Source organism: Primulina huaijiensis, chromosome 9 (assembly GCF_012295235.1).
Source record: "Primulina huaijiensis isolate GDHJ02 chromosome 9, ASM1229523v2, whole genome shotgun sequence".
In the NCBI taxonomy this organism is placed as follows: domain Eukaryota; kingdom Viridiplantae; phylum Streptophyta; class Magnoliopsida; order Lamiales; family Gesneriaceae; genus Primulina; species Primulina huaijiensis.
The window spans coordinates 19789696-19816213 of NC_133314.1; the positions used below are offsets into that span (position 1 = coordinate 19789696).

General features: G+C 36.2%; 2 protein-coding genes across 2 annotated transcripts; both read left to right on the top strand.

Annotated features, from left to right (window-relative positions):
• The first annotated feature begins 662 nt into the window (after window positions 1-662).
• Window positions 663-9855, top strand: LOC140984452 (eukaryotic translation initiation factor 4G-like). Its single transcript, XM_073451872.1, has 11 exons — window positions 663-845; window positions 996-1163; window positions 1323-1456; window positions 2911-3090; window positions 3229-3302; window positions 3405-3461; window positions 4036-4818; window positions 4957-5349; window positions 5447-8466; window positions 9175-9369; window positions 9451-9855. Exons 2-11 carry the CDS (start codon window positions 1006-1008, stop codon window positions 9779-9781), a joined length of 5325 nt encoding a protein of 1774 aa, XP_073307973.1. The 5' UTR covers window positions 663-845; window positions 996-1005; the 3' UTR covers window positions 9782-9855.
• A 7211-nt stretch (window positions 9856-17066) lies between these two features.
• LOC140984451 (eukaryotic translation initiation factor 4G-like) lies at window positions 17067-26471 on the top strand. Its single transcript, XM_073451871.1, has 11 exons — window positions 17067-17228; window positions 17367-17591; window positions 17767-17900; window positions 19341-19520; window positions 19657-19730; window positions 19844-19900; window positions 20463-21260; window positions 21399-21791; window positions 21890-24993; window positions 25705-25899; window positions 25979-26471. The coding sequence occupies exons 2-11, from the start codon at window positions 17431-17433 to the stop codon at window positions 26307-26309; spliced, it is 5427 nt and encodes a 1808-aa protein (XP_073307972.1). The 5' UTR covers window positions 17067-17228; window positions 17367-17430; the 3' UTR covers window positions 26310-26471.
• Window positions 26472-26518: the final 47 nt, after the last annotated feature.

The following is a 26518-nucleotide window of genomic DNA, read 5'->3' on the forward strand; positions in this document are numbered from 1 at the left end:
AGGTCCGAACTCGAGGCGTGACAGAATGGTATCAGAGACGATCACGAACATCGGGAAATAAGTGTCATGCGGTACAAAGTGCTACGTGCATTAGAGCCACTTCTTGAGCCTGCGGGACAAAGTGCTTTATGACGGGAGCCATCTTTTGAACCTGTAGGAGACACCTTTAGATTTTCGGTGCTGGTGGATCGAGAGGTCATGCCACGACGAGTACGTCGCGTTCTGAAAGAGGGGTGATTGTGATACCTCTTGTCCCACATGATAAAAATTAATGATTTAAAATGAGTTTGTAATGGACTACAATGGATTTTTATAACAACTTGAGTTAATCATTTTCGTAGAGCGATGACGAATATGAAGTAGTTGCTATAGAGGCTCACTGTGCAATCATGTCGGCACGAACCCAATCTCGGGACGTTACATGTCACATGGTAATTAAAAAAAAAAAGTAAATTATGAATTTTTTATTTAGATTATTAAAAAAAAAAAAGTAAATTATGAATTTTTTATTTAGATTATTAAAAAAAAATAATTTTTATGTGAATAATATTATTTATTATTATAAATAAAAATAAAAATAAAAATAATTCATCGCATGCGTAAAAATCCATAAAATGATATACGAATCAGTATAACAAAAATACTACACGTTGACAATTACAGCTATGCTTTGTTTTCCACTAGGACTGGGATTTTAATCTTCGTACTTTAATCACTTGATCTCAACACAGATTTTCTTCGTCTTCTTCCTTCATACTTTTGATTTTGCTCTCTGGATATCGGTCATCGTTCCCGCCATTCATGTCTCCCATGAGAAAACCCTAACTTGACGTTCTACATTCCAGGTAATTTTAGTTTAATCAGCACCAAAACGCAATCTTTCGTTAACTGCTTAACCGCCGTTTAGACTTTTTCCTCTCTTTCTTCCCTTTTTACGTGCGTGAAATTATAGGTTTCGATGACTTTGATTGATCGGCAAATTTTTTTCCCTGAAGATTAGGATTTATGTCCCATAATCAATCAAGGGTTGACAGGATTGAGTCTACGCAGCACAAGAAAACAGGTCGATCTGGAAGCTTCAATCAGCAGCACCAATTTCCCGGGAGCGTCTCCGGTAAGGGTGGTGGTGGCACCTCCGCCCCCTTAAATTCTTCTAATCGTGGGTACGCTTTTCATATAATTAAACTTCATATTAGGGGTTTTTTCCGCTCATTTACGACTTGTTCTTGTTCATGCATGTGGTTATGCGTGAATTGATTGATTGAATGGATGTTTGATGATGGCTAGTGAATTGCTTTCGTGTGTTGTTTTGTGAAATGCAGTGTTAAGAAATATAATGGCAATGCACCAGGAGTGCATTCAAGGCCAAGAAGTCCGAATGTGAGCACAGGTTATGGTAATTCATATACATCACAGGCACTGCAGAATGATGTTCATAAACAGCAGCCGGCCTACAGTGAGTGGTTTTCTTTCTCCCATTTGTATTTATTTAACCTTCTCTTCGGGAGGATTGAGATGCTTTTGATTAGTTCTCGAGGAACCTTATTTATGTGCACATAAGCTTTAAAATGTTGAGGACAAAATTGTCCAAAACAATCAACTAAAATTGTTGCCAGTAATATGCATAGTTATTGAGGACACAAGTGACACCTAGGTGCCGAGGGGACTAGGAGAGCCCAAGGCACACACCTTTCAAAGGCAAGGTAGAATGAGGTGAAAATTTGATATGTATATATACATATGCCAAACTCTTCTCAATTGAATTCCACCATAGTCAAATGATTAAAAAATCTCACGAAGTATGTGAATTATATGTTCTAAATTCAGATTTAAGCCACTAAATTGTGGTTATCAGCGATAAACTATGCTTTTCAGATGTAAGCATTAGATATTTGCCCTTGAAGTCATAATTTCAGCTAATAAAACCTAAATAACATGCCAAAATGATTATTAAACAATACACTACTAAATTTTAGTCAATAGAATGATTGTAATCACCATGAAAGTAAATGAATGGAAAAAATAAGAATCACCCTAAATTACCTAAGAAAGTGCTAATAAAACTTTCCGGAGCTTGCTGCCCATCGTCGTTGCTGGAGGATATTTTTGGTTTGAAGTTTTTGATTCAGTGTTATCAGATTCCTTCAAAATAAATTACATTAGAGGACACAGAGGATGTTTTTTTTTTCATGAACAAATATATATATTTGGATTCCTTTACTACACAATTACATCATAGGATAAGGAGGATGTGTTTTTTTGTGCGTGAAAAAATTGGGTTTTTTCAATCCAGCGATGGATGTGTTGAAAGATGTAAACCGTGGATATTTCCCCCAGATATATTAGAGCCCTAATTTTTGTGCGTTAAAAAAAATCATTGGACACAAAAGGTTGCACCTTGGCTGTCATGCTTTGTAGCCTAGCTGGAGTCTGCACTTTGTCATGTAAGCGTGATCCTCTTTGATGTGGTATCTCTGAGTGCACAAACTTGCACCTGGAGAGCCTGGATCCGAAGGCGTGCCTGTAACAACGATGGTTATATTGCACATTTTTTTGTAGCTATCTTGTGCAAACTTAATTGATTTAAGTTTTGCCTGTCACCTTCTCTAGATAGAGGGATACAAGAGACATGGGAGAGGTTAAGAAAACATTTTTGATATAGTGATTGGATAACATATTTTGAAGATTGATGTGATTGGTAAGGATTGATGGCTTCTGAAGGTTATTTTAAAAAATGGAGGGAATTGAAGTGGAATAGTTGTTGTGGGAAAACAAAACCATTACAAACACAAACTTTCAATTAAAGAGAAGATCAATATTAATCTGCCACTAACAGAATTTGATCTTCCTTGATATTATTTTTCCATGTTTTTGTTTTCTGATTGCACCTATTTTTCTGACTTGATTTAGGATTGTCTAATGCACCAGTTACCAATTCAGCTTCCAATGTCGATCTGATGGATGCTACTCCTCAACTACTCAACCAAGTTGTTCCAAGGCCTTCATCTTCTGATATTTCTGTTGCAACTCCATCATTTAATCCTTCTACTGCTAGTTCTGAACCCAAGGCCCCTACTACACCTGCAAAACGTATGAAAAATGATTTTAAATAGTTTAATATGTTGATATTTTTTCAAGCATTTATTTACTGGTATACCATTGCGATAAAGATAGTGATTTATAGACAATAGTGTGATTGAAAATTTTTACCCTTTTTCCACTTTCCAGCTCCAGGAGATGCTTCGAGGTCATTTCCCTTGCAGTTTGGATCCATAAGTCCTGGTTTTATGAATGGTGTGCAGGTATGTCTCATTGTGCAAAGAATCACTTGATGTCTCTCACCCCTTTTTACTTGTTAATGATTCTAGTTCCTGAAACACGATTATTTTCTGATTTGTTTCTAGATACCTGCTCGAACAAGCTCTGCACCACCGAATTTGGATGAGCAAAAAAAAGATCAGGTTTGTTGTTTCTATCATCCAAATGTTTAATAGATGATAGCTAGATGCTTTCCTTTTCTGCCATCAAAGTTTTGAACTTCGATAAGCATATAGTTGGTTGTTTTGGATGCTGCATAATATTAGGTTAATTTTGAGTTTTTGACAGTCTGCTTGGATTGAATGGACAAAATGTAATGAATAATATGTTATGTGAGAAAGCTAAAGATATTTTATTATCCTTTTCTTGGAGGGGAAAATGCATCTAATTGTCAACGTAACTTCAGCAAAGAAGTTAAATTAATTAATTTTCTCTCGCCTGCCTTTTGAAATAAGGAGAGAAAACCCTTAGAATCAACTTTAAGGATTCTGATGATTGGTGGTTTTACAGTTGTAGTAGCAATCCACGATACCTTCTTTATATCTAATTTTACCTGAGCATGACAAGATTTTGAGCTACCTACCATCAACGTCTCTTTGTTTGTTAGTGGGCCTGTTGTCTAGATCACATAATTTGCTTGCAAAATGTGGTGATAACAGCAATTAGAATGTTAAGTTCGATTGCTCACCGTATGATTTGATGATGATTTTCTGACAGGTCCGGCATCAACCTTCAAGGACTGCAATTCCTGCAAAACCTCTTTCATCCATACCCAAACAGCTTCCGACAAAGAAGGATGCTGGGACTTTTGACCATTCTAATGCTGGTGAATCTCAGCCAGTGTCCATGTCTAGGAGGGATACTCAAGTTTCCACTTCACTAACCATGACTCAAAGTCAGAAGCCTTCTGTACTCTCTGTACCTGGGATGCCCATGCAGCTACAATTTCACCAGCCACAAGTAACTGTTCAATTTGGCGGTCCTAATCCACAAATTCAATCTCAGTCTATGTCAGGAACATCGTTGCAATTGCCAATGCCGATGCCATTTCCCTTACCACTGGGTAACCCATCAGTTCAGCAGCCCATGTTTGTTTCAGGTCTTCCACCACATCCGCTGCAGGCTCAAGGAATGATGCATCAGGGACATGCCTTGAACTTTCCATCACAAATGGGTCCTCAGTTGGGAAACTTGGGAATGAATATGGTCCCACAGTTTCTTCAGCAGCAAGCTGTCAAATATAGCGGTTCTCGTAGAACCGTGAAGATCACTCATCCAGAAACTCATGAAGAGTTGAGGCTTGATGGCTCTGGTCCAAGGTCACATTCTAACGTGCAACCTCAATCACAGCATATTCCATCTTTTCCTCCCAATCACCCCATGAATTTTTATCCCAATCCTTACAATGCCGCTTCTTTCTATTTTCCTGCTACTAGCTCTGTTCCTCCTAATAGTAGTCAGGTTCCACCCACTTCTCAGCCACCGAAATTCTATAACCAGGTTATTGCTTTGTGTGAAACTATTTTTGCTGTATTGTCACATTAGCCTTGTAAAAACCATGTCTCAAATGTGTACACTGTCAATTTGGACGGAGTCGGCTTTTAAAAATGTCATGACCTTTTATATCATTTTCTGCAGGTAACTATGAAGCCAGCTATTGACCCTCATGGGGAGAAAGAGGTATTACAACCTACAAGTTCTATATCTGTCGGAAAAGTGCATTCTTTGAAGCCTTCAAAGTCAGACATGGATGATTCGCCCCGGCCACAAAAGGAAATTGGGCCCTTGGCTTCTAGTGTTTTGCCAGAGTCAAAGCCTGGAGCAGAAACATCACTGAAATCTGAGTTGCCATCTGGTTCTGTTGATGTAGAGGTTAATGTGCCCACCACATCAGTTGTTACATTTGCTGCTGCTGATGGTTTTGCATCCAAGTCAACCACATTGGCTGAGGAAGCAAGTAATGGAATAGTTGTGCCTGATCCCATAAAAAATGAACAGAAAAAAGCAGAGAACATTGTCTACCAGGATCAGGTATTTTCTATGTAGTTTAAGTCCTCTTGTATGTGGTGGTTCACTCTGAGCTAGTTTATTGTGGCTTATTGGCATAATTATTAACTCACGCTTTCAGGTCAGCTGGCAATCAACCTCTCATTCAAATTATCCTCCTCAACTTTCAGAAACTGAAGCTGTAGAATCTAAATCTGCTTCATCGAGAACTGATATGGTATCCAAACCTGTGAAGGAATTGTTGTCAACAACTGTAGGTGCGTCTTCTGAGGCTTCCAATGTTTCAAAGGAAGGTGCTGCAGAAAGGAAGACCAGTGACACACCTAAGAGTTCAGGCACCTCACACATAAAAAGCAGACAGTTAAAACCTGACACAGTTGGTGGAAAGGAACATGGAGAAGCCATAGTGTTGATCACCAATCAGAATAGTTTGGATGCATCAATGGCACCTCTTCCTTTAGAATCATCAGAAATTTGTAAAATAGAGGAGAGCTCATTGCAGGAGGTTGCATCTACCGCAGATGGTTTATTGCAACGGGCAAAGCAAATGACAGAAGAGTCTTCAGGTTGCGGCTATGATGTTAAAGTGGATGATCATGTATTTGAGTCTACTCACACATCATATTTTGAAGGTGTTGAGAATTTTGCGTCTGTGAACAGTTTATCTTCACAAGATATAAATATTAAAATTTCAGACACGCCTTTACGCATACCCGAAAACATTAGCGCAAGGCCTTCTAATGACTCCAGTAGTTATTGCATAATTTCTCCTTCTCCATCTATCATAAATGAGAAAATCTTGTCAGATACAAATGTGCAAAAAACTGTTGTGCCCGAAGTAAAGAAGAAGAAAAAAGATTTGTATGAAAAAGCAGATGCTGCCGGTACGGGTTCCGATATATATATGGCATATAAGGGTCCTGAGGAAATGAAAGAAACTGCGACGTTCTCAAAGGATTTAGAAAGAATTTCAAGTTCTAGCATCAAGCAGACATCTGTGGATGTGCCTCACCAAAATGCCTCGTTAACTGGGAAACCAGCTGTGATTAGAGATGACTGGGAAAATGATGCTGAAATCCCTACTCCGCAGTTAGAAACTTCAAATAATGAAATTCAAAGTGATGATAGAGATGGCAATGGATTGGTGATAAAACGGTACCCTCGTGATTTCCTCTTTGTATTTGCAGAGCAATATACTGATCTCCCAGAAGGATTTGAAATCAATTCTGGTGTTGCGGATGCATTGATGGTATCTAATGTCCAATTTTCACGTGAGCCACACCCTAGTCCTGTACGAAATATTGATAGGCCCATTGGAGGCTCGAGGTTAGATCGTCGTGGAAGTGACTTGGGGGACGATGACAAATGGGTTAAATTTCCTGGACCCCTCGTGTCAGGTAGAGGAGACATGCGAGTAGATGTTGGTTATGTGGGTAATGTTGCTGGGTTTCGAAATAGTCAGGGAGGCAATTATGGTGTTCTGAGGAATCAACGGGGTCAGACATCCGTCCACTATTCTGGGGCCGTTCTCTCTGGGCCAATTCAGCCCCTTGGTCCACAGGGAGACCTGCAAAGAAATACCTCCGATTCTGACAGATGGCAACGAGGAACTAGTTTCCAGAAGGGTTTCATTCCTTCTCCTCAGACTTCACTGCAAGTCATGCACAAAGCTGACAAAAAGTATGAGGTGGGTAAGATAACTGATGAGGAAGAAGCAAAACAGAGGCAGTTAAAGTCCATATTGAACAAGCTCACCCCACAAAACTTTGAGAAGCTGTTCGAGCAAGTAAAACAAGTGAACATTGACAATTTTGTTACTTTGTCTGGTGTGATCTCCCAGATTTTTGATAAAGCTCTGATGGAGCCCACCTTTTGTGAAATGTATGCCGACTTCTGTTTTCACCTTGCAGCAGATTTACCTAATTTGAAAGTGGACAATGAAACAATCACTTTCAAAACGCTGCTTCTGAACAAATGTCAAGAAGAATTTGAGAGGGGAGAAAGAGAGGAAGAGGAAGCAAATAAAGTGGAGGAAGAAGGTGAAAATATGCTTACAGCAGAAGAGAGAGAAGTGAAGAAACTCCAAGCGAGGAGACGCATGTTGGGTAATATTAGACTAATTGGAGAGCTGTACAAGAAAAAAATGTTAACTGCAAGAATAATGCATGAGTGCATTAATAAGTTGTTGGGTCAGTATCAGACTCCTGATGAGGAAAATATCGAAGCGTTGTGCAAATTGATGAGCACGATTGGTGAGATGATAGATCATCCTAAAGCAAAGGAACACATGGATGCCTATTTTGACATTATGGCTAAGCTGTCAAATAATATGAAGCTGTCATCTAGGGTAAGGTTCATGCTTAAAGATGTTATTGATCTTAGAAAGAATAGGTGGCAGCAGAGGCGGAAAGTTGAAGGTCCAAAAAAAATCGAGGAGGTACACAGAGACGCTGCTCAAGAGAGGCAGGCACAAGCTAGTAGGTTAGGCCGTGGTCCGAGTATGGGTAGCTCTGTCAGACGCGGCCCACCTGTCGATTTTGCTCCTCGAACTCCTAGTATGTTGCCTTCTCCAAATTCCCAGATGAGCGGCTTCCGTGCTGTCCAACCTCATGTACATGGTTATGGTTCTCAGGATGTTAGGACTGAGGAGAAGCATTCACTTGAGAGTAGGACAATGTCTGTTCCTCTGTCTCAAAGACCTCTTGGGGATGAGCCTATAACTCTTGGGCCTCAAGGTGGTCTTGCCAGGGGAATGGCTTTCAGGGGGCAGCAATCAGCACCTATTATTCCTTTGCCTGAGACGTCAAATCCTGGTGATGCAAGGATGATTGGACCTGCTCTGAATGGATTCAATTCAATGCCAGATCGTTATGGCCAAAGAGAGGATTTCACACCTAGATATATGCCAGACATGTTTGCTGCTCCGCCCAATTATGACCAGCCGCTTCCTCCAGAGCAAAGAGTTGCCTATGGGAGTAGAGAAAATATAAATATAGATCATGGCTTTGATAGATATCTTCCTGCTTCTCGACCTAGTCGTGGTGTACCCCCAATAAGTATGCAAGATGTATCTTCAGAAATAGTGTGGCCGGAAGAGCACCTGCGGGACAAGTCCATAGCTACAATTAAGGAGTTCTACAGGTATGACCAAGTCTCCAGTATGTTTGTTTTTATTAATGGGACTAGGAAGATGTCATTAGTTCAAGTTGCATGATAAATCTAAAAACCCTAAGAGAGAGACAAGTTTGGTAATTTACCTGAAAACCAATGTTTTTTTCCTTGGTGTGAACATCTTTTGAGGATTTGAGTGTGTCCAGTCTTTCCATGTTTAAAGGTCAAGGATTCTTGTTTCTATGCTCTTCAATTCCATGGTGTTTTCTGTAAAAAAAAACATAGGTTGCCAATCTTTGTTATGGGATTGTTGATTTTCTCCATGAGAAACTAGTTACATGCAAAGGTATAGACTGAGTGTGATGTGTCCATCTTTTTAATTCACAAGGAAATAGTTCCTTGATAAACAAGCTGCACGGTAAGATGTAGTGTGCAGTTTATGTTGTTTGAAAATGGTATTTGGTTGATGAATTGGAACTTTAAGAAATATTCTATTCAAGTATTTAATCATGTTGGAAGTGGTAGTGGGTTCGTGAATTAGATGACAAAGGGAATGCATTTATACCTACAACTTTGTTTGGCCGCCAGTGTGTATCATGGTTTCATTGGTTGTTTGAACTTTGAATGTTGTTCTAAGGACGTTCACTTCTATTGACTTCAATTTGGTGAATTATAGCAGACATTGTGCATTATGCACTGATACAGATTAACTTGAAAATCTATCTTCATTTTTTCCAGTGCGAGAGATGACAATGAAGTTGCTTTATGCATCAAGGATCTGAATACCCCCAGCTTTTATCCATCTATGATATCTATCTGGGTCACCGATTCTTTTGAGAGAAAAGACGTGGAAAGAGATCTCTTGGCGAAGCTGCTTGTTAGCCTTGTAAAACGTGAAGATGGCACGATAAACAAGGATCAGCTCATCAAAGGGTATGCTACATCCACTTGACTTTGACTAAAATAACTCATTAGTATATTACTTTTTCTGAATAAATAGTCATTCTCGAACAGATTTGAATATGTTCTCTCTGTCCTGGAGGATGCTGTAAACGATGCCCCTAGAGCAGCAGAGTTTCTAAGTCGTATTCTTGCACAAATTATATTGGAAAAGATTGTTGCACTTTCTGCAATTGGGCATTTGATATATGAAGGTGGAGAAGTGCAAGGGCGTCTTGTAGAAGTTGGGCTTGCAGCCGAAGTTCTTGGAGGTATCTTGGAGATCATAAAATCAGAAAAAGGTGACTCAGTATTGAACGAGATTCGTTTAAGCTCTAATCTGCAGCTTGAAAACTTCAGACCTCCGGGCTCAAAAAAATCTTGGAGATTAGATAAGTTCATTTAGAGGCTAGCGATGCTCATTTACCACCTGTAGAGATTCATTGGTTTCTTTCTTTCTTTATATTATATAAATTAAAGGGGGATTTTATGCTGCGTTAATCTTTTCGTTCTTATGCTATAATTTTGTCATGAATTTGATCATCAAGGGTCAGCAGAGCATCCAATGAAACACATCTTCAACAGGAACTAAATTATTATCATCTTTGTATATAATATGTTGGGGTGCAACAATAGTAATGATGTTTGAACTATAGTTAAAAAATTTGAGTTCATTATCATCAGCTATTGTTTTTGGTAAAACGATGATCTATAATTGATATAAATGTCAAGGTCAAGAGTTTGGTTTTCACTTATTGCAAAGAGTTTAATTATCAAGATGAAGATTGTTGGAATGTAATTATTGTCTCTCTTGAGTGAGTGGTCGAACCGTGACGTTTTGGATGTTGTTCGGTTTAAAAGATTTGAGTTTTGTCATTATCACAAATTATAATTTTTTGTAAATTGACAAACGTTCGATCATATTTAATATATTTGGTCTTCATTTTTTTTCCCCAGAATAGTTATTTTAATTTTCTTTATTTTTAGTTGTACTTTCTTGCAAACAGAAAGGATTAATAAAGTAAAATTCACCTCAAATCATCTGCCATTGTGTAAAGTTGACGAAATTGACAAGGATATGAGATGGCTCTTGCAAACAAATAGTTAAAATTAAATAAATAATACTCCTCTTGGTGATGACAACAAAGAAATACATTAATTTAAGAACAATAATCACGGGTGAGTCTCTCACTAGTCTTTTAGAAAAAGATAAAATCTCTTTTATGTTGTTCTCCAACTAGATCTCTCTTATGTTCTTAGGACGAACATTTGAAACTAAAAATTATGATCATAAATTGTTGCTTCCTAACATCTTAAAGAAATCAAGATGCTCTTGTTTTCAAGTCAGTTGCGCAAGGAAAATCCTAGCATGCCAGCTTCTTGATATATTTCTCACATGCAACTTAAGGAAAGATGACAAACATGAAACATTTGCATGGTGAAGCACTTGGTGTTTTCCTGCTCGTCCAGTGAGAAAACATCGGTCCTATGTCATTGTTTAAATCAAGGAGGGATATGTCTCTCGACCATATAATAGCTATATCTAGTCTAAACTTATGTGATAAATAAATGAGTAATCGAGGTTAGGTGGAAAGAGAAATTTTACTCTAACATGAGATTAATAATACAAGAGTGTATCTAAAGTGAACATTTCTTCTCACATGACAAGACAGACATATGGTTTTCTTTTCGGGAGATGAATTTTATATGAAGAAAATTTATTGATAAAAAGCTGATGAGTCAGATATTGTTTATATTATGTTAATTTTTTATTTTCTTAGTTTCTATGTTTTAAATTTATTTTATAATATTTTTGAATGTCAACCTTATTGATAATTATAGAAAAAAATTGAATCATAACAGATAATATGATCATTCTTTAGATTTAATTGAAAACATTATATTATATAATTATAATTTTGTTTTGAAAAACAATTGCGTAAATTTCTTATAAGTGATTGAATATTTAATTTTTAAGTAGTATGAAGAATAAACTATTTATATTATTTTCATAATATAGGGTATACGTTTTTAGATTTCTTAATTTATGTTCATGTCTAACTATATTATATATAAAAAGAGTAATCTATTATTCAAATATTGAAGACCAATGTGTTTAAAAATGTAATTAGAATGTTACTTACATAAATATTTGTCCATTTAATCAATTTAAATTTTACATAATTTAGATTTTACATAAAATTGGTAAGTTTAAATGCGTAAATATTAGAATCAAATAGTTTAAAATATATAATATTAATATATATGAGCTAATATATATTACCTATTTCCCCTATTAATGTCCGCCCTTCATGGAGTCCACCAAAATAAATGTGAGCCTCACATATATATTGATAAACATTCACTCTTAATCGCACTCTTAGGGAAATGACAGGATATTATCTCATCTTTTGAAAAATAACAAAATAAAACAAAAACCCTTGTGAGATCGTCTCACGAGTTACTTTCGTGATATGTACCTCCAACCCACAATCCTCCAAGGCATCTCTAGTTGGACTATTTGCTTTCTCTATAATACAACTTCTTTGAATTATCTTCGTCATGTCTCAAGTCGCGTGGCAGGTCTTCATCATTTTCATTCCTATCATCGCTATTTGCATATGGTTATACATAATATGTCATGCTTTCAAGTTTCACGGTTCAGTCAAATGACATTTATGGTATCATATCTATAAATGTGATTTGTAAAAATGCTTGCGTTACCAAAATTTTGTTCTTCTGTAGAAATATTACATTGCTTCATGTTGAACCAGTTGAATCACATTTACTTTAGAAATGATTAGATAGAAATCACAAAGGAAAGATTTTCTCTTGTAATCCATTGTTCAGCTTTATTCTGTTTTGGTTTTCTCAATTGAAATTTGTTATTTAAATGGTGGCATTGTTATCTTGTGGAGTAATCATAATTCAATTTTTGATACGCCGTTACTGCAGATTTTCTGAGTTAGCCATTGACAAGCTGTGAGAGATTTTGACAGTCCAAATGTCCAACTTCAACAGTTTTAGTTGCTAATTGTATTTGTGATGTTTTTTTTACTACTTTGTTATCTTTAAGATCCATGCTTTCTCCATTGCTAGACTTTTTGTTGAACTAGTTATTGTTTTGTATTATTTTTTATTTTCAATATTTTAGAAATTAGAGTTGGTTTTTCAAAATCTTTATTGCGATTCTTAATCGAACTTTTCGTAGGCAGAAATATTACACGGTGGGAATCCTCTTATGTTCACGTTTTATTTTATCTATGATAATTAGAATTGTTATTGTTTGTGCGATGTGTCATCTTTTTATACCGATCAAGAGAGACTAAAAATATGAGATAAATAATGTTTTGTACTAGAAAAAGAACAAGAAATAAAACCAATTGCAAAGAAGAGAAGAAAAGAAGAAGATGAAGGGAGAAGGGCAAGCATAAGGAAAAACAGCTTGATGCTGAATCTAAATTACAAAAGTTGAAGCAGAAGAAAAAAAAAGCCAGAGGAGAGAATATGTGTCACTCGGAGCCAAATATCTTAGGGTGGTACATGGTCTACAATATATGTGATTAATATATGAACCTCACCAATGACTTGGAAACGAGAAGCATGAATGAACCTAACCATATCAGAATGAAATGCATAAAATATTTGATAGGTACTAGTCATACCAACAAGGTGCATCTTTTTTCGAAAGCTCGTTACTCAAAAGTTTCAAAGTTAAGCGCGCTTGACTTGAGGCAATTCTGAGATGAGTGACCTCCTGAGAAGTTTATCAGGGTGCGTGTGAGTAGATACATAAGAGTGCTAGAAAGATTCATGTTGGTATAGTGGGGACACTCGTCAAATCTAGGGCGTTACAAGTGGTATCAGAGCATGACATCTCCTAGTACGGGTCGTGGACCGCCAAAGATTCTATGATATTGGTACATGGTCTACAATATGAGTGGTTAATACGTGAAAGATGAAAACTGCACCAATGACTTGGCAACGAGAAGCATGAACGTCAAATATGAGGCGTTAAAGAATATTAAGTCAGTTATACTTTTGAATTGCTTTATGATACATTCTAATTGTATTTTCTTAAACATTTTTTGTATCATTATTTATGTAAAATATTAGTTCACTGCAAATGTATTACTTTTATGTCAAAAATATTACTTTGTAATTTATATTTATTTGAGTTTTTGTGTCAAAAGTATCAGTTTTTACTGCAAACTTATTATTTTTTAATAAACGCTTATTTGAAATATATATATATATATATATATATATATTATTTTTAGATCAAAAATATTTATTTTTACTACAAAAGTATAACGTTTTAGGTCAAAATTGTTACTTCGTAATATATGTTTATTAGAAATAAAAATATATTATTTTTTATTTCTAAAATATTATTTTTCATTACAAAAATATTAACTGTTACGTAAAAAATATTACTTTGTAATTTATGTTTATTTGACAAAAGTGTTATTATTAATATTGAAAGTAATATTTTTTTATGTTAAACGTATTATTTTTTAGATCAAAATTATTACTTCGAAATATATGCTTATTTGAAATGAAAAGTATTTTTTTAGGTCAAAATATTAGTTTTCACTACAAATGTATTACTTTGTAATTATGCTTATTTGACATGAAAAATAATAATTTCCCCTACAAAAGTATTATTTCTTGTTACGTCAAAAATATTACTTTATAATATACAGTTATCTTATTGAAAAATATTACTTTTTATGTGAAAATTATTAGTTTTCACTGCAGTTATTACTTCTTATGTCAAAAAATATTACTTTATAATCTACGTTTATTTGACTGAAATATATTAATTAATACAAAATTATTATGTTTCACTGCAAACATGTCATTTTTTAATAAGTACTTATTGAATTTAAAAGTATTAGTTTTAGGTAAAAATATTAATTTTTACTGCAAAAATATAATTTTTTAGGTCAAAAATATTATTTCGTAATATATAATTATTAGATTAAAAAATATTACTTTTTAACTCAAAAGTATTATTTCTCACTGCAAAAATATTAATTGTTACGTCAAAAATATCATTTTATAATTTATGCATATTTGACTAAAAATATTATTATTAATATCGAAACTATAACTTTTATGTCAAACATAATACTTTTTAGGTCAACATTATTACTTCGAAATATATGATTTTTTGAAATTTAAAAAATTACTTTTTAGATAAAAAAAAATATTACTTTCACTACAAAAATATTACTTTGTAATATATGCTTATTTGAAATGAAAATTATTGGTTTTCCCTGCAAAAATACTATTTCTTGTTATGTTACAAGTATGACATTGTAATATATACTTATTTGATTGAAAATATATTTTTTAAATGAAAATTATTAGTTTTTACTTAAAAATTATTATTTGTCACATAAAAAAATATTACTTCATATTTTACGCTTATTTAATTGAAAGATATTACTTTTAATGTCAAATTTATTACTTTTCAACACAAATATATTACTTTTTAGATTAAATGTTTGACTTCATAATGTATGCTTATTTGAAATGAAGTATTACATTTTGGTCAAAAGTATTATTTTTACATATTATGTCAAAAAAATTACTTCGTAATTTACAGTAATTTTACTGAAAACTATTGTTGGATTAGGTGTACATGAGTGAGAGTGGTAATGAGATAAGTGACCTTCTGAGAAGTTATCGTGAATCAATCTGGTGACATTGCGCTTTTTGATCTGGTTGGCTAGGTGGACCATAAAAAAGTGATTTTAGATCTTAACGGATAATATTATCTCTGTTGTGGATACGACAGATGATAGGAAAAATGTAAAATTGATTTATAATGGATATGAGATATCACATCAGATAGACATACACCTACCCGGACGTATGAGTCTAACATCCAAGTAAGTGTATTCTATACTGTCACAGATATAAAGAAATAAAATTGTACGTTAGCTAGCTACTATAGATTTTGATCTTAACAATTGGTATTAGAGCGATGTCATGATTTCAAGTCTCCTTAGAAGCATATTTCTATAATTCTTTATGGTAGAAAATATTGGGTTAAGTATACATGAGTGAGAGTAGTACTAGGATGAATGACCTCCTGGGAAGTTTTCACGAGTCAAGCTGGGGACATTGTGCTGCTTGATCTGGTTGGATATGTGGATCGTAAAAGAATGACGTCGGATCTTAACCGGTGATACCTTCTCTGATGGGGACAAGACAGACGGTAGGAAAAAAATAAGACTAATATCTAATAGATATGAGACAACATCAGCAGATAGACACGCATTTCTTCAGACTCATAAGTATAAGAGCTCGATTCATTAACACCCAAAAAGGTGAACTCTGCGCTATCACAAATAAAGTTGCACATTGAGTAATAACTATAACTTTTGATTTAGTGGCTTGATCCTAACAAGTGTTTCTTTTGTGTTAAAAGTATTAGTTTGCATTGCAAAAATATCATTTTTTAGGTCAAAAGTATTATTACGTAATATATGCTTATTTAAAATGAAAAGTATTTCTCTTTTTTATATTAAAAGTATTGATTTTCATTGTAAATATATTACTTTGTAATGCATGATTATTTAAAATGAAAAATATTGCTTCGATGTATGCTTATTTGACATGAAATGTATTAGTTTTAAGATAAAAAAATATTAGTTTTAATTGCAAATAGTAATAAAATATATTATGCAGTATATGCTTATTTGACATGAAAAATTATTATTTTGTGTTACATGCTTACTTGTTTGGTTAAAAGTATATTTTTTACGTAAAAAATATTAATTATTAATACTTGCTTATTTGACGCAAAAAAATATTAGATTTCATTGAGAAAAATTTGTGAAAATTATTAATTTATAATATTTGTTTATTTCACATAAAAAATATTACTATGTAATATATATTTATTTGAACCTCGTTTTTTTAATGGAGATTGTAGTGATCAAATGGTTGAAACAGGGAAAGTTAGGACAGTTTCTTAGACGATTAAGCCCTTTCTAGTGTCGAAGCAACAATCAATTTGAATTCATGAAGGGAATTATTAGTTGGAATCGTGACACCACGTTTGTGATCAATAACAAGTTTAATAGGTTTTTTTTTAGAGAGACGAGTCAATCATACTCATATTTACGATAATAAGCAATACTTTTGATATAAAAATAATAATTATTTTTTATGAGTGAGCCAATTAAGATATTTGTCTCACAAAATTGACTTGTAAGACCGTCTCACAAATTTTTTGCCTAACTTACAGAATTTTATAAAACTAATGAACACACACAAATCGAGTGAGCATGCAAATCTTGTTGTACTATCTAATAAGACAAAAACTTGTGTGAGACGGTCTCACGGGTCGTATTTTGTGAGACAGATCTCTTATTTAGGTTATCCGTGAAAAAATATTACTTTTTATGCTAAAAGTATTATTATTTTTTATTGTGAATATCGATAGAGTTGATCCGTCTCACAGATAAAAATTCGTGAGACCGTTTCACAAAGTACTCATCTAACAAATAGCTCGAATTAGGATACTAAATTCTCTCTACTTTTTAGACAAAATTTACATCATTTAAACACCATTGATATATAGATTTATATTTTATACTACAATAATTTCCGGATAATCATTGAAATATAAAATTAATAATAATGAAATTACATGAATGTAATTACAGTTTTGTTTTTTCCAGTTGCAGTGAATTATTGTTAATCACTTGTTCTCTGCACAGAATTTTTTTCTTCCCTTGGTATTTTTTTGATTTCGCTCTGTGGATATGCGGTCATGGTTCCCGCCATTCATTTCTCCCCATGAGAAAACCCTAATTTGACGTTCTACAATTCAGGTAATTGTAGTTTAATTAACATCAGAACGCAATCTTTCATCAATTACTTAACCGCCGTTTAGATTGTTTCCTATTTTCTTCCCTTTTTGCGTGCGTCAATTATAGGTTTTGATTGATTTTTTTGGTGGATCTGTGTAGGATAACAGATTTACTGAGATTATCTGGGAAAGCGGCGATTATATTTCCCCGAAGATTAGGATTTATGTCCCATAATCAATCAAGGGCTGACAGGAGTGAGTCTACGCAGAACAAAAAAACAGGTCGATCTGGGAGCTTCAATCAGCCGCGCCAATTCTCCGGGAGTGTCTCCAGTAAGGGTGGTGGCGGCGCCTCCTTCGCCCCCTTAAATTCTTCTAATCGTGGGTACGCTCTTCATATATTTAAACTTCAGTTGAGGGTTTTTTTCCGCTCATTTATCTCTTGTTTTTGTTCATGAATCATGCATGTGGTTATGCGTGAATTGGTAGATTGATGATGTATGTTTGAATTTTGATGATCGCTAGTGAATTGCTTTCGTGCGTTGTTTTCTGACATGCAGTGTTAAGAATTATAATGGCAATGCACCAGGAGTGCAGTCAATGCCAAGAAGCCCGAATGTGAGTACAGGTTCTTGTAATTCATATGCATCACAAGCACTGCAGAATGATGTTCGTAAGCAGCAGCCGGCTGACAGTGAGTGGTTTGCTTTCTCCCATTTGTATTTGTTTAACCTTCTCTTTGGGAGAATTAAGATGCTTTTGATTAGTTCTTGAGGAACTTTATTTATGTGCATATAAGCTTAAATTTTGATGTTGAATACAAAATTGTCCAAAACATTCAACTAAAAGTTTTGGCCGTATGCGTACTTATTGAGGACACAAGTGACACCCAGGTGCCGGCGGGTAGGAGAGCCCAAGGCACACATCTTTCAAAAAACGCAAGGCACAATGAGGTGAAAAATTGATATGTATATACACATATATCAAACTCTGCTCAATTAAATTCCACCACAGTCAAATGATTAAAAAATCTCAGATTTAAGCACCTAATTGTGATTATTAGCAATAAACTATTCTTTTCAGACATAAATACTAGATATTTGCCCTTGAACTCATGATTTCGGACAAAAAAACCTAAATAACTTGCTAATATAATGATTAAACTATAAACTAATAAATTTTAGTCAATAGAGTGATTGTAATTACAATGAAAGTAAATGAAAAAAAGAGTAATATCACACTAAAATACCTAAGAAAGTTCTAATTAAACCTTCCAGAGATTGCTGCCCGTCATCATTGCTGGAGGATATGTTTTGGCTGGAAGTTGGTGATTTAGGTTGATCAGATTCCTTCAAAATAAATTACATTAGAGGACCTAGAGGATGTGTTTCTTTATTCACGCACAAATATATATTTTGGGATTCCTTCAATACACAATTACATAATAGGATTGAGATGATGTGTTTTTTTGTGCGTGGGAAAATTGTGTTTTTTCACTCCATCGACTGAAGCGCTGAAAGATGTAAACCATGGATATTTGCCCCAAATATATAATAGCCCTGATTTTCGTGTTTAAAAAATATACAGAACACGAAAGGTTGCACCTGGGCTGTCGTGCTTTGTAGCCCATCTGGAGTCTGCACTTTGTTACGTAGGCGTGATCCTCTTCGATGTTAGTGCACTTGGGGTACCTCTGGTTGCACTAACTTGCACCTGTAGAGCCTGAAACCGCATGAATGCCTGAAAAAACAATTGCTACATGGCACATTTGTTTGTAGCTATCTTTTGCAAACTTAAGTGATTTAACTTTTTCCTGTCACCTGCTCTAGATATTTGAGGGATATAGGAGACATGGGAGAGGAAAAGAAAATATTTTTGATATAGTGATTGGATAACATATTTTGTAGATTTGATTTGATCGGTGAGGATTGATGTCTTCTGATGGTTATTGAAAAATTGTAGGGAATAGAAGTGGAATAATTGTTGTGGAAAAACAAAAACCAGCCCAAACACAAATTTTCAGTTTAAAGAGAAGATTAATATTAATCTGCCACTTACAGAATTTGATCTTCCTTGATATTATGTTTTCACGTTTTTGTTTTCTGACTGCACATATTTTTATGACTTGATTTAGGATTGTCTAAGGCACCAGTTACCAATTCAGCTTCCAATGTCGATCCGATGGATGCTATACCTCAACAACTCAACCAAATTCTTCCAAGGCCTCCATCTTCTGATATTTCTGTTGCGGCTCCATCATTCAATCTTTCTACTGCTAGTTCTGAATCCAAGGCCACTACTACGCCTGCAAAGCGTATGACAAATGATTTTAAATAGTTAATATGTTGATTTTTTTCAAATATTTATTTACTGGTATACCATTTCAATAAAGATTGTGATATCTAGACAATTGTGTGATTGACAATGTTTACCCTTTTTCTATTTTCCAGCTCCAGGAGACGCATCGAGGTCATTTCCCTTGCAGTTTGGATCCATAAGTCCTGGTTTTGTGAATGGTGTGCAGGTATGTCTCAGTTTCATGAAGTACAAACAATCACTTGATGCCTCTAACCTCATTTTTTCTTGTTAATGATTTTAGCCCCTGAAACACAAAGTTATTTTCTGCTTTGTTTGTAGATACCTGCTCGAACAAGCTCTGCACCACCAAGTTTGGATGAGCAAAAAAAGGATCAGGTTTTTGTTTTTAATAGATGATAGCTAGATGCTTTCATTTTCTGCCATCAAAATTTCCGAACTTTAATAAAAAAAAATATAATTGTTTTGGATGCTGTATAGTATTAGGCTGATTTTGAATTTTTGACAGCCTTCTTGGATTGAATGGAAAAAATGGAATGAAATTATGTGTTATGTGGGAGAGAAAGAAATTTTATTTTACTTTTCTTTTAGGGAAAATGCATCTATTTATCAATGCAACTTCAGCAGAGAAGTTCAATTAATTATTTTTCTCTCACCCGTTTTTTGAAATATGGAGAGAAAAAATGGGCCTTGCCTTAGAATCAACTCTAAGTATTCTGATGATTGGTTGTTAACAGTTGTGGCAGCAATTCATTATATCTTCTTTATATCTAATTTTACCTGAACGTGACAAGATTTTGAGCTACCTACCATCAACTTATCTTTGTTTGTTAGCCTGTTGTCTAGATCACATAATTGGCATGCAAAATGTGGCGATAACAGCAGTTATTCTGTTAAGTTCAATTGCTCACCAGATGATTTGATGTATCTTGTCTGACAGGTCCGGCTTCAATCTTGGAGGACTGCTGCTCCTGCAAAACCACTTTCATCCATACCCAAACAGCTTCCGACAAAGAAGGATGCTGGGACTTTTGATCAATCTAGTGCTGGTGAATCTCAGCCGGTGTCCAAGTCTAGGAGGGATACTCAAGTTTCCGCTGCACCACCCATGGCTCAAACTCAGAAGCCTTCTGTACTCTCTGTACCTGGCATGCCCATGCAGCTACAATTTCACCAGCCACAAGTAACTGTTCAATTTGGCGGTCCCAATCCACAAATTCAATCTCAGTCTATGTCAGGAACATCATTGCAATTGCCAATGCCGATGCCACTGCCCTTATCACTGGGTAACCCATCAGTGCAGCCGCCAATGTTTGTTTCAGGTCTTCCACCACATCCAATGCAGGCTCAAGGAATGATGCATCAGGGACAGGCCTTGAACTTTCAATCACAAATTGGTCCTCAGTTGCCTCCTCAGTTGGGAAACATGGGAATGAACATGGTCTCACAGTTTCCTCAGCAGCAGGCTGTCAAATATAGCGGATCTCGTAAAGCCGTGAAGATCACTCATCCAGATACTCACGAAGAGTTGAGGCTTGATGGCTCACCTGGTCCAAGGTCACATTCTAATGTGCAACCTCAATCACAGCATATTCCATCCTTTCCTCCCAATCACCCAATGAATTTTTATCCCAATCCTTACAATGCCACTTCTTTCTATTTTCCTGCTGCTACCTCTGCTCCTCCTAATAGTACTCAGGTTCCTCCCACTTCTCAGCCACCGAAGTTCTATAAACAGGTTATTGCTTTGTGTGAAACTATTTTTGCTGTATTGTCACATTAGCCTGTAAAAACCACACCTCAAATGTGTACACAGTCAATTTGGACGGAATCGGCTTTTAAAGATGTCATGACCTTTTTATATCATTTTCTGCAGGTAACTATGAAGCCAGCTATGGATCCTCATGGGGAGAAAGAGGTATTACAACCTACAAGTTCTATATCTATCGGAAAAGTGCAGTCTTTGAAGCCTTCAAAATCACACGTGGATGATTCGCCCCGGCCACAAAAGGAAATTGGGCCCTTGGCTTCTAGTGTTTTGACAGATTCAAAGCCTGGAGCAGGAACATCATTGACATCTGAGTTGCCATCAGGTTCTATTGATGTAGAGGTTAATGTGCCCACCACATCAGTTGTTACATTTTCTGCTGCTGATGGTTTTGCATCAAAGTCAACCACATTGGCAGAGGAATCAAGTAATGGAATAGTTGTGCCTGATCCCATAAAAAATGAACAGAAAAAAGCAGAGAACATTGTCTACCAGGATCAGGTATTTTATATGTAGTTTACAGTCCTGTTGTATGTGGTGGTTCACTCTGAGCTAGTTTATCATGGCTTATTGGCATAATTATAAACTCACGCTTTCAGGTCAGCTGGCAATCAACCTCTAATTCAAATTATCCTCCTCAACCTTCAGAAAGTGAAGCTGTAGAATCTAAATCTACCTCATCGATAACTGATATGGTATCCGAACCTGTGAAGGAATTGTTGTCAACAACTGTAGGTGTGTCCTCTGAGGCTTCCAATCTTTCAAAGGAAGGTGCTGCAAAAAGGAAGACCAGTGATACACCTACGAGTTTAGGCACCTCACACTTAAAAAGCAGCCATTTAAAACCTGACACAGTTGGTGGAAAGGAACATGGAGAAGCCATAATGTTGATCACCGATCAGGATAGTTTGGATGCATCAATGAAATCTCTTTCTTTTGATTCATCAGAAATTTGTAAAATAGAGGAGAGCTCATTGCAGGAGGTTTCATCTACCGCAGATGATTCACTGGAATGGGCAAAGCAAAAGACAGAAGAGCCTTCAGGTTGCTGCTGTGATGTTACCAAAGTGGATGACCATGTATTTGAGTCTACTCACACAGCATATTGTGACGATGTTGAGAATTCTGCGTCTGTGAACAGTTTATCTTCACAGGATATAAATATTAAAATTTCAGATATGCCTTTACGCATGCCTGAGAACATTAGCACAAGGCCTGCTACGGTAGATCTGGTGTCTTCCCCTGTTTTAGTCACATCTCTTGAAGGTGCTTTGATATATGAAAATGAAGACAGTGACTCCAATAGTTATGGCATAATTTCTCCTTCTCCAGCTATCACCAATCAGAAAATCTTGTCAGATTCAAATGTGCAAAAAAGTGTTGCGCCCAGAGTAAAAAAGAGAAATAAAGATTTGTATAAAAAAGCAGATGCTGCTGGTACGAGTTCTGATATGTATACGGCTTATAAGGGTCCTGAGGAAAAGAAAGAAACTGCGACGCTCGCAGAGGATTTAGAAAACATTTCAAGTTCTAGCATCAAGCAGACATCTGTTGATGTCCCTCACCAAAATGCCTTGTTAACTGAGAAACGAGTTCTGATTAGAGTTGGGCCAGATGACTGGGAAAATGATGCTGAAATCCCTATTCCACAGTCAGAAACATCAAATAATGAAATTCAGAGTGATGATAGAGATGGCGATGGATTAGTGATAAAACGGTACTCTCGTGATTTTCTCTTCATATTTGCAGAGCAATGTACTGATCTCCCAGAAGGATTTGAAATCACTTCTGATGTTGCGGATGCATTGATGGTATCTAACGTCCAATTTTCTCGTGAGCCACACCCTAGTCCGGGACGAAATATTGATAGGCCCATTGGAGGCTCGAGGTTAGATCGTCGTGGAAGTGACTTGGGGGACGATGACAAATGGGGTAAATTTCCTGGACCCCTTGTGTCAGGTAGAGGAGACACGCGAGTAGATGTTGGTTATGTGGGTAATGTTACCGGGTTTCGAAATACTCAGGGAGGCAATTATGGTGTTCTGAGGAATCCACGGGGTCAAACATCCGTCCACTATTCTGGTGCCATTCTCTCTGGGCCAATTCAGCCCCTTGGTCCACAGGGAGGCCTGCAAAGAAATACCTCCGATTCTGACAGATGGCAACGAGGAACTAGTTTCCAGAAGGGTTTCATTCCTTCTCCTCAGACTTCACTGCAAGTCATGCACAAAGCTGACAAAAAGTATGAGGTGGGTAAGATAACTGATGAGGAAGAAGCAAAACAGAGGCAGTTAAAGTCCATATTGAACAAGCTCACCCCACAAAACTTTGAGAAGCTGTTCGAGCAAGTAAAACAAGTGAACATTGACAATTTTGTTACTTTGTCGGGTGTGATCTCCCAGATTTTCGATAAAGCTCTGATGGAGCCCACGTTTTGTGAAATGTATGCCGACTTCTGTTTTCACCTTGCAGCAGATTTACCTAATTTGAAAGTGGACAATGAAACAATCACTTTCAAAACGCTGCTCCTGAACAAATGTCAAGAAGAATTTGAGAGGGGAGAAAGAGAGGAAGAGGAGGCAAATAAAGTGGAGGAAGAAGGTGAAAATATGCTTACAGCAGAAGAGAGAGAAGTGAAGAGACTCCAAGCTAGGAGACGCATGTTGGGTAATATTAGACTAATTGGAGAGCTGTACAAGAAAAAAATGTTAACTGCGAGAATAATGCATGAGTGCATTAATAAGTTGTTGGGTCAGTATCAGACTCCTGATGAGGAAAATATCGAAGCGTTGTGCAAATTGATGAGCACGATTGGTGAGATGATAGATCATCCTAAAGCAAAGGAACACATGGATGCCTATTTTGACATTATGGCTAAGCTGTCAAATAATATGAAACTGTCATCCAGGGTAAGGTTCATGCTTAAAGATGTTATTGATCTTAGAAAGAATAGGTGGCAGCAGAGGAGGAAAGTTGAAGGTCCAAAAAAAATCGAGGAGGTACACAGAGACGCTGCCCAAGAGAAGCAGGCACAAGCTAGTAGGTTAGGCCGTACTCCGAGTATGGGTAGCTCTGTCCGACGGGGCCCACACGTCGATTTTGCTCCTCGAACTCCTACTTTGTTGTCTTCTCCAAATTCCCAGATGAGCGGCTTCCGTGCTGTCCAACCTCAGATACGTGGTTATGGTTCTCAGGATGTTAGGACCGAGGAGAGACATTCCCTAGAGAGTAGGACAATGTCTGTTCCTCTGTCGCAAAGACCTCTTGGGGATGAGCCTATAACTCTTGGGCCTCAAGGTGGTCTTGCCAGGGGAATGGCTTTCAGGGGGCAGCAATCAGCACCTGGTATTCCTTTGCCTGAGATGCCAAATCCTGGAGATGAAAGGAGGATGAGACCTGGTCTGAATGGATTCAATTCAATGCCAGATCGTTATGGGCAAAGAGAGGATTTCGCACCTAGATATTTGCCTGACATGTTTGCTGCTCCGCCCAATTATGACCAGTCACTTCCCCCAGAGCAAAAAGTTGCCTATGGGAATAGAGAAATTAGAAATACAGACCATGGCTTTGATAGATCTCTTCTTGCTTCTCCACCTACTCGTGGTGCATCCCCAATAAGTATGCAAGATGTATCTTCAGAAATAGTGTGGCCGGAAGAGCACCTGCGGGACAAGTCCATGGCTACAATTAAGGAGTTCTATGGGTATGACCATGTCTCCAATTTGTTTATTTTTATTAATGTCCGCTGGTGTTCCATTGAGCAGTCTGTTCGAAATAATGGAACCAAGAAGATGTAATTAGTTCAAGTTGCATGATAAATCTAAAATCCCTAAGAATGAGATAAGTTTGGTAATCTACCTGAAAACCAATATTTTTTTCCTTGGTGTGATCACCTTTGAGGGTGTGGGTGTCTAGTATTTCCATGTTCGTTGAAAGGTCAAATATTCTTGTTTCTATGCACTTCAATTCCGGGGTTTTTTCTGTAAAAAAGAAAAAACAGCATTGAATAGGTTGCCAATCTTTGTCATTGGATTGTTGATTTTCTCCTCATAAAACTAGTTGCATTAAGTGAATAGTTTCCTTGAGAAACAAGCTGCAATCGTGTGCAGTTTATGGTGTTTAAAATTGTACTTGGATTATGAATTGGAACTTTATGAAAGATTTCATTCAACTATTTTATCATGTTGGAAGTGGTCGTGGGTAGGTGATTTAGAGGCTGATGGGATTGCATTTATACCTACAACTATGTTTGGCCGCCAGTGTGTATCATGGTTTCATTGGTTGTTTGAACTTTGAAATATTGTTCCGAGGATGTTCACTTCTATTGATTTTAATTTGTTGAATTATAGCAGACATCATCATGCATTATGCACTGATACAGATTAACTTGAAAATCTGTCTTCATTTTTTCCAGTGCCAGAGACGAAAATGAAGTAGCTTTATGCATCAAGGATCTGAATACCCCCACCTTTTATCCATCTATGATATCTATCTGGGTCACAGATTCTTTTGAGAGAAAAGACGTGGAAAGAGATCTCTTGACGAAGCTGCTTATTACCCTCGTAAAACGTCAAGATGGCACGATAAACAAGGATCAGCTCATCAAAGGGTATGCTACATCCAGTTCACTTTAAATAAATAACGCATTAGAATTTTACTTTGTCTGAAAAATATTTGTATTCGAACAGGTTTGAATCTGTTCTCTGTGTCTTGGAGGATGCTGTAAACGATGCCCCTAGAGCAGCAGAGTTCCTAAGTCGTATTCTTGCACAAGTTATATTGGAAAAGATTGTTGCACTTTCTGCAATTGGGCATTTGATATATGAAGGTGGAGAAGTGCAAGGGCGTCTTGTAGAAGTTGGGCTTGCAGCCGAAGTTCTTGGAGGTATCTTGGAGATCATCAAATCAGAAAAAGGTGATTCAGTATTGAAAGAGATTTGTTCAAGCTCTAATCTGCAGCTTGAAAACTTCAGGCCTCCGGGCTCAAAAAAATCTCGGAGATTGGATAAGTTCATTTAGAGGCTAGCGATGCTCATTACAACCTGTAGAGATTCATTCCTTTCTTTATAATATTATATATAAATTAAATGGGGATTTTATGCTGGGTTAATCTTTACGATCTTATGCTACAATTTTGTCAAGAATTTTATTATTATGATTATGATTTTATCACGAGGGTCAGCAGAGCATCCAATAAACGCATAATCGAGTATTTATGTCCTCCAATA

Excerpts from the sequence above, each read along its gene's own strand:
- LOC140984451 (XM_073451871.1), top strand. The coding sequence starts at position 17,431 with ATGTCCCATAATCAATCAAGGGCTGACAGGAGTGAGTCTACGCAGAAC. Across the intron at positions 19,731-19,843 it reads GTTTTGTGAATGGTGTGCAG|ATACCTGCTCGAACAAGCTC; the intron begins GTATGTCTCAGT and ends CTTTGTTTGTAG. Across the intron at positions 19,901-20,462 it reads ATGAGCAAAAAAAGGATCAG|GTCCGGCTTCAATCTTGGAG; the intron begins GTTTTTGTTTTT and ends CTTGTCTGACAG.
- LOC140984452 (XM_073451872.1), top strand. The coding sequence starts at position 1,006 with ATGTCCCATAATCAATCAAGGGTTGACAGGATTGAGTCTACGCAGCAC. Across the intron at positions 8,467-9,174 it reads ACAATTAAGGAGTTCTACAG|TGCGAGAGATGACAATGAAG; the intron begins GTATGACCAAGT and ends CATTTTTTCCAG. Across the intron at positions 9,370-9,450 it reads AAGGATCAGCTCATCAAAGG|ATTTGAATATGTTCTCTCTG; the intron begins GTATGCTACATC and ends ATTCTCGAACAG.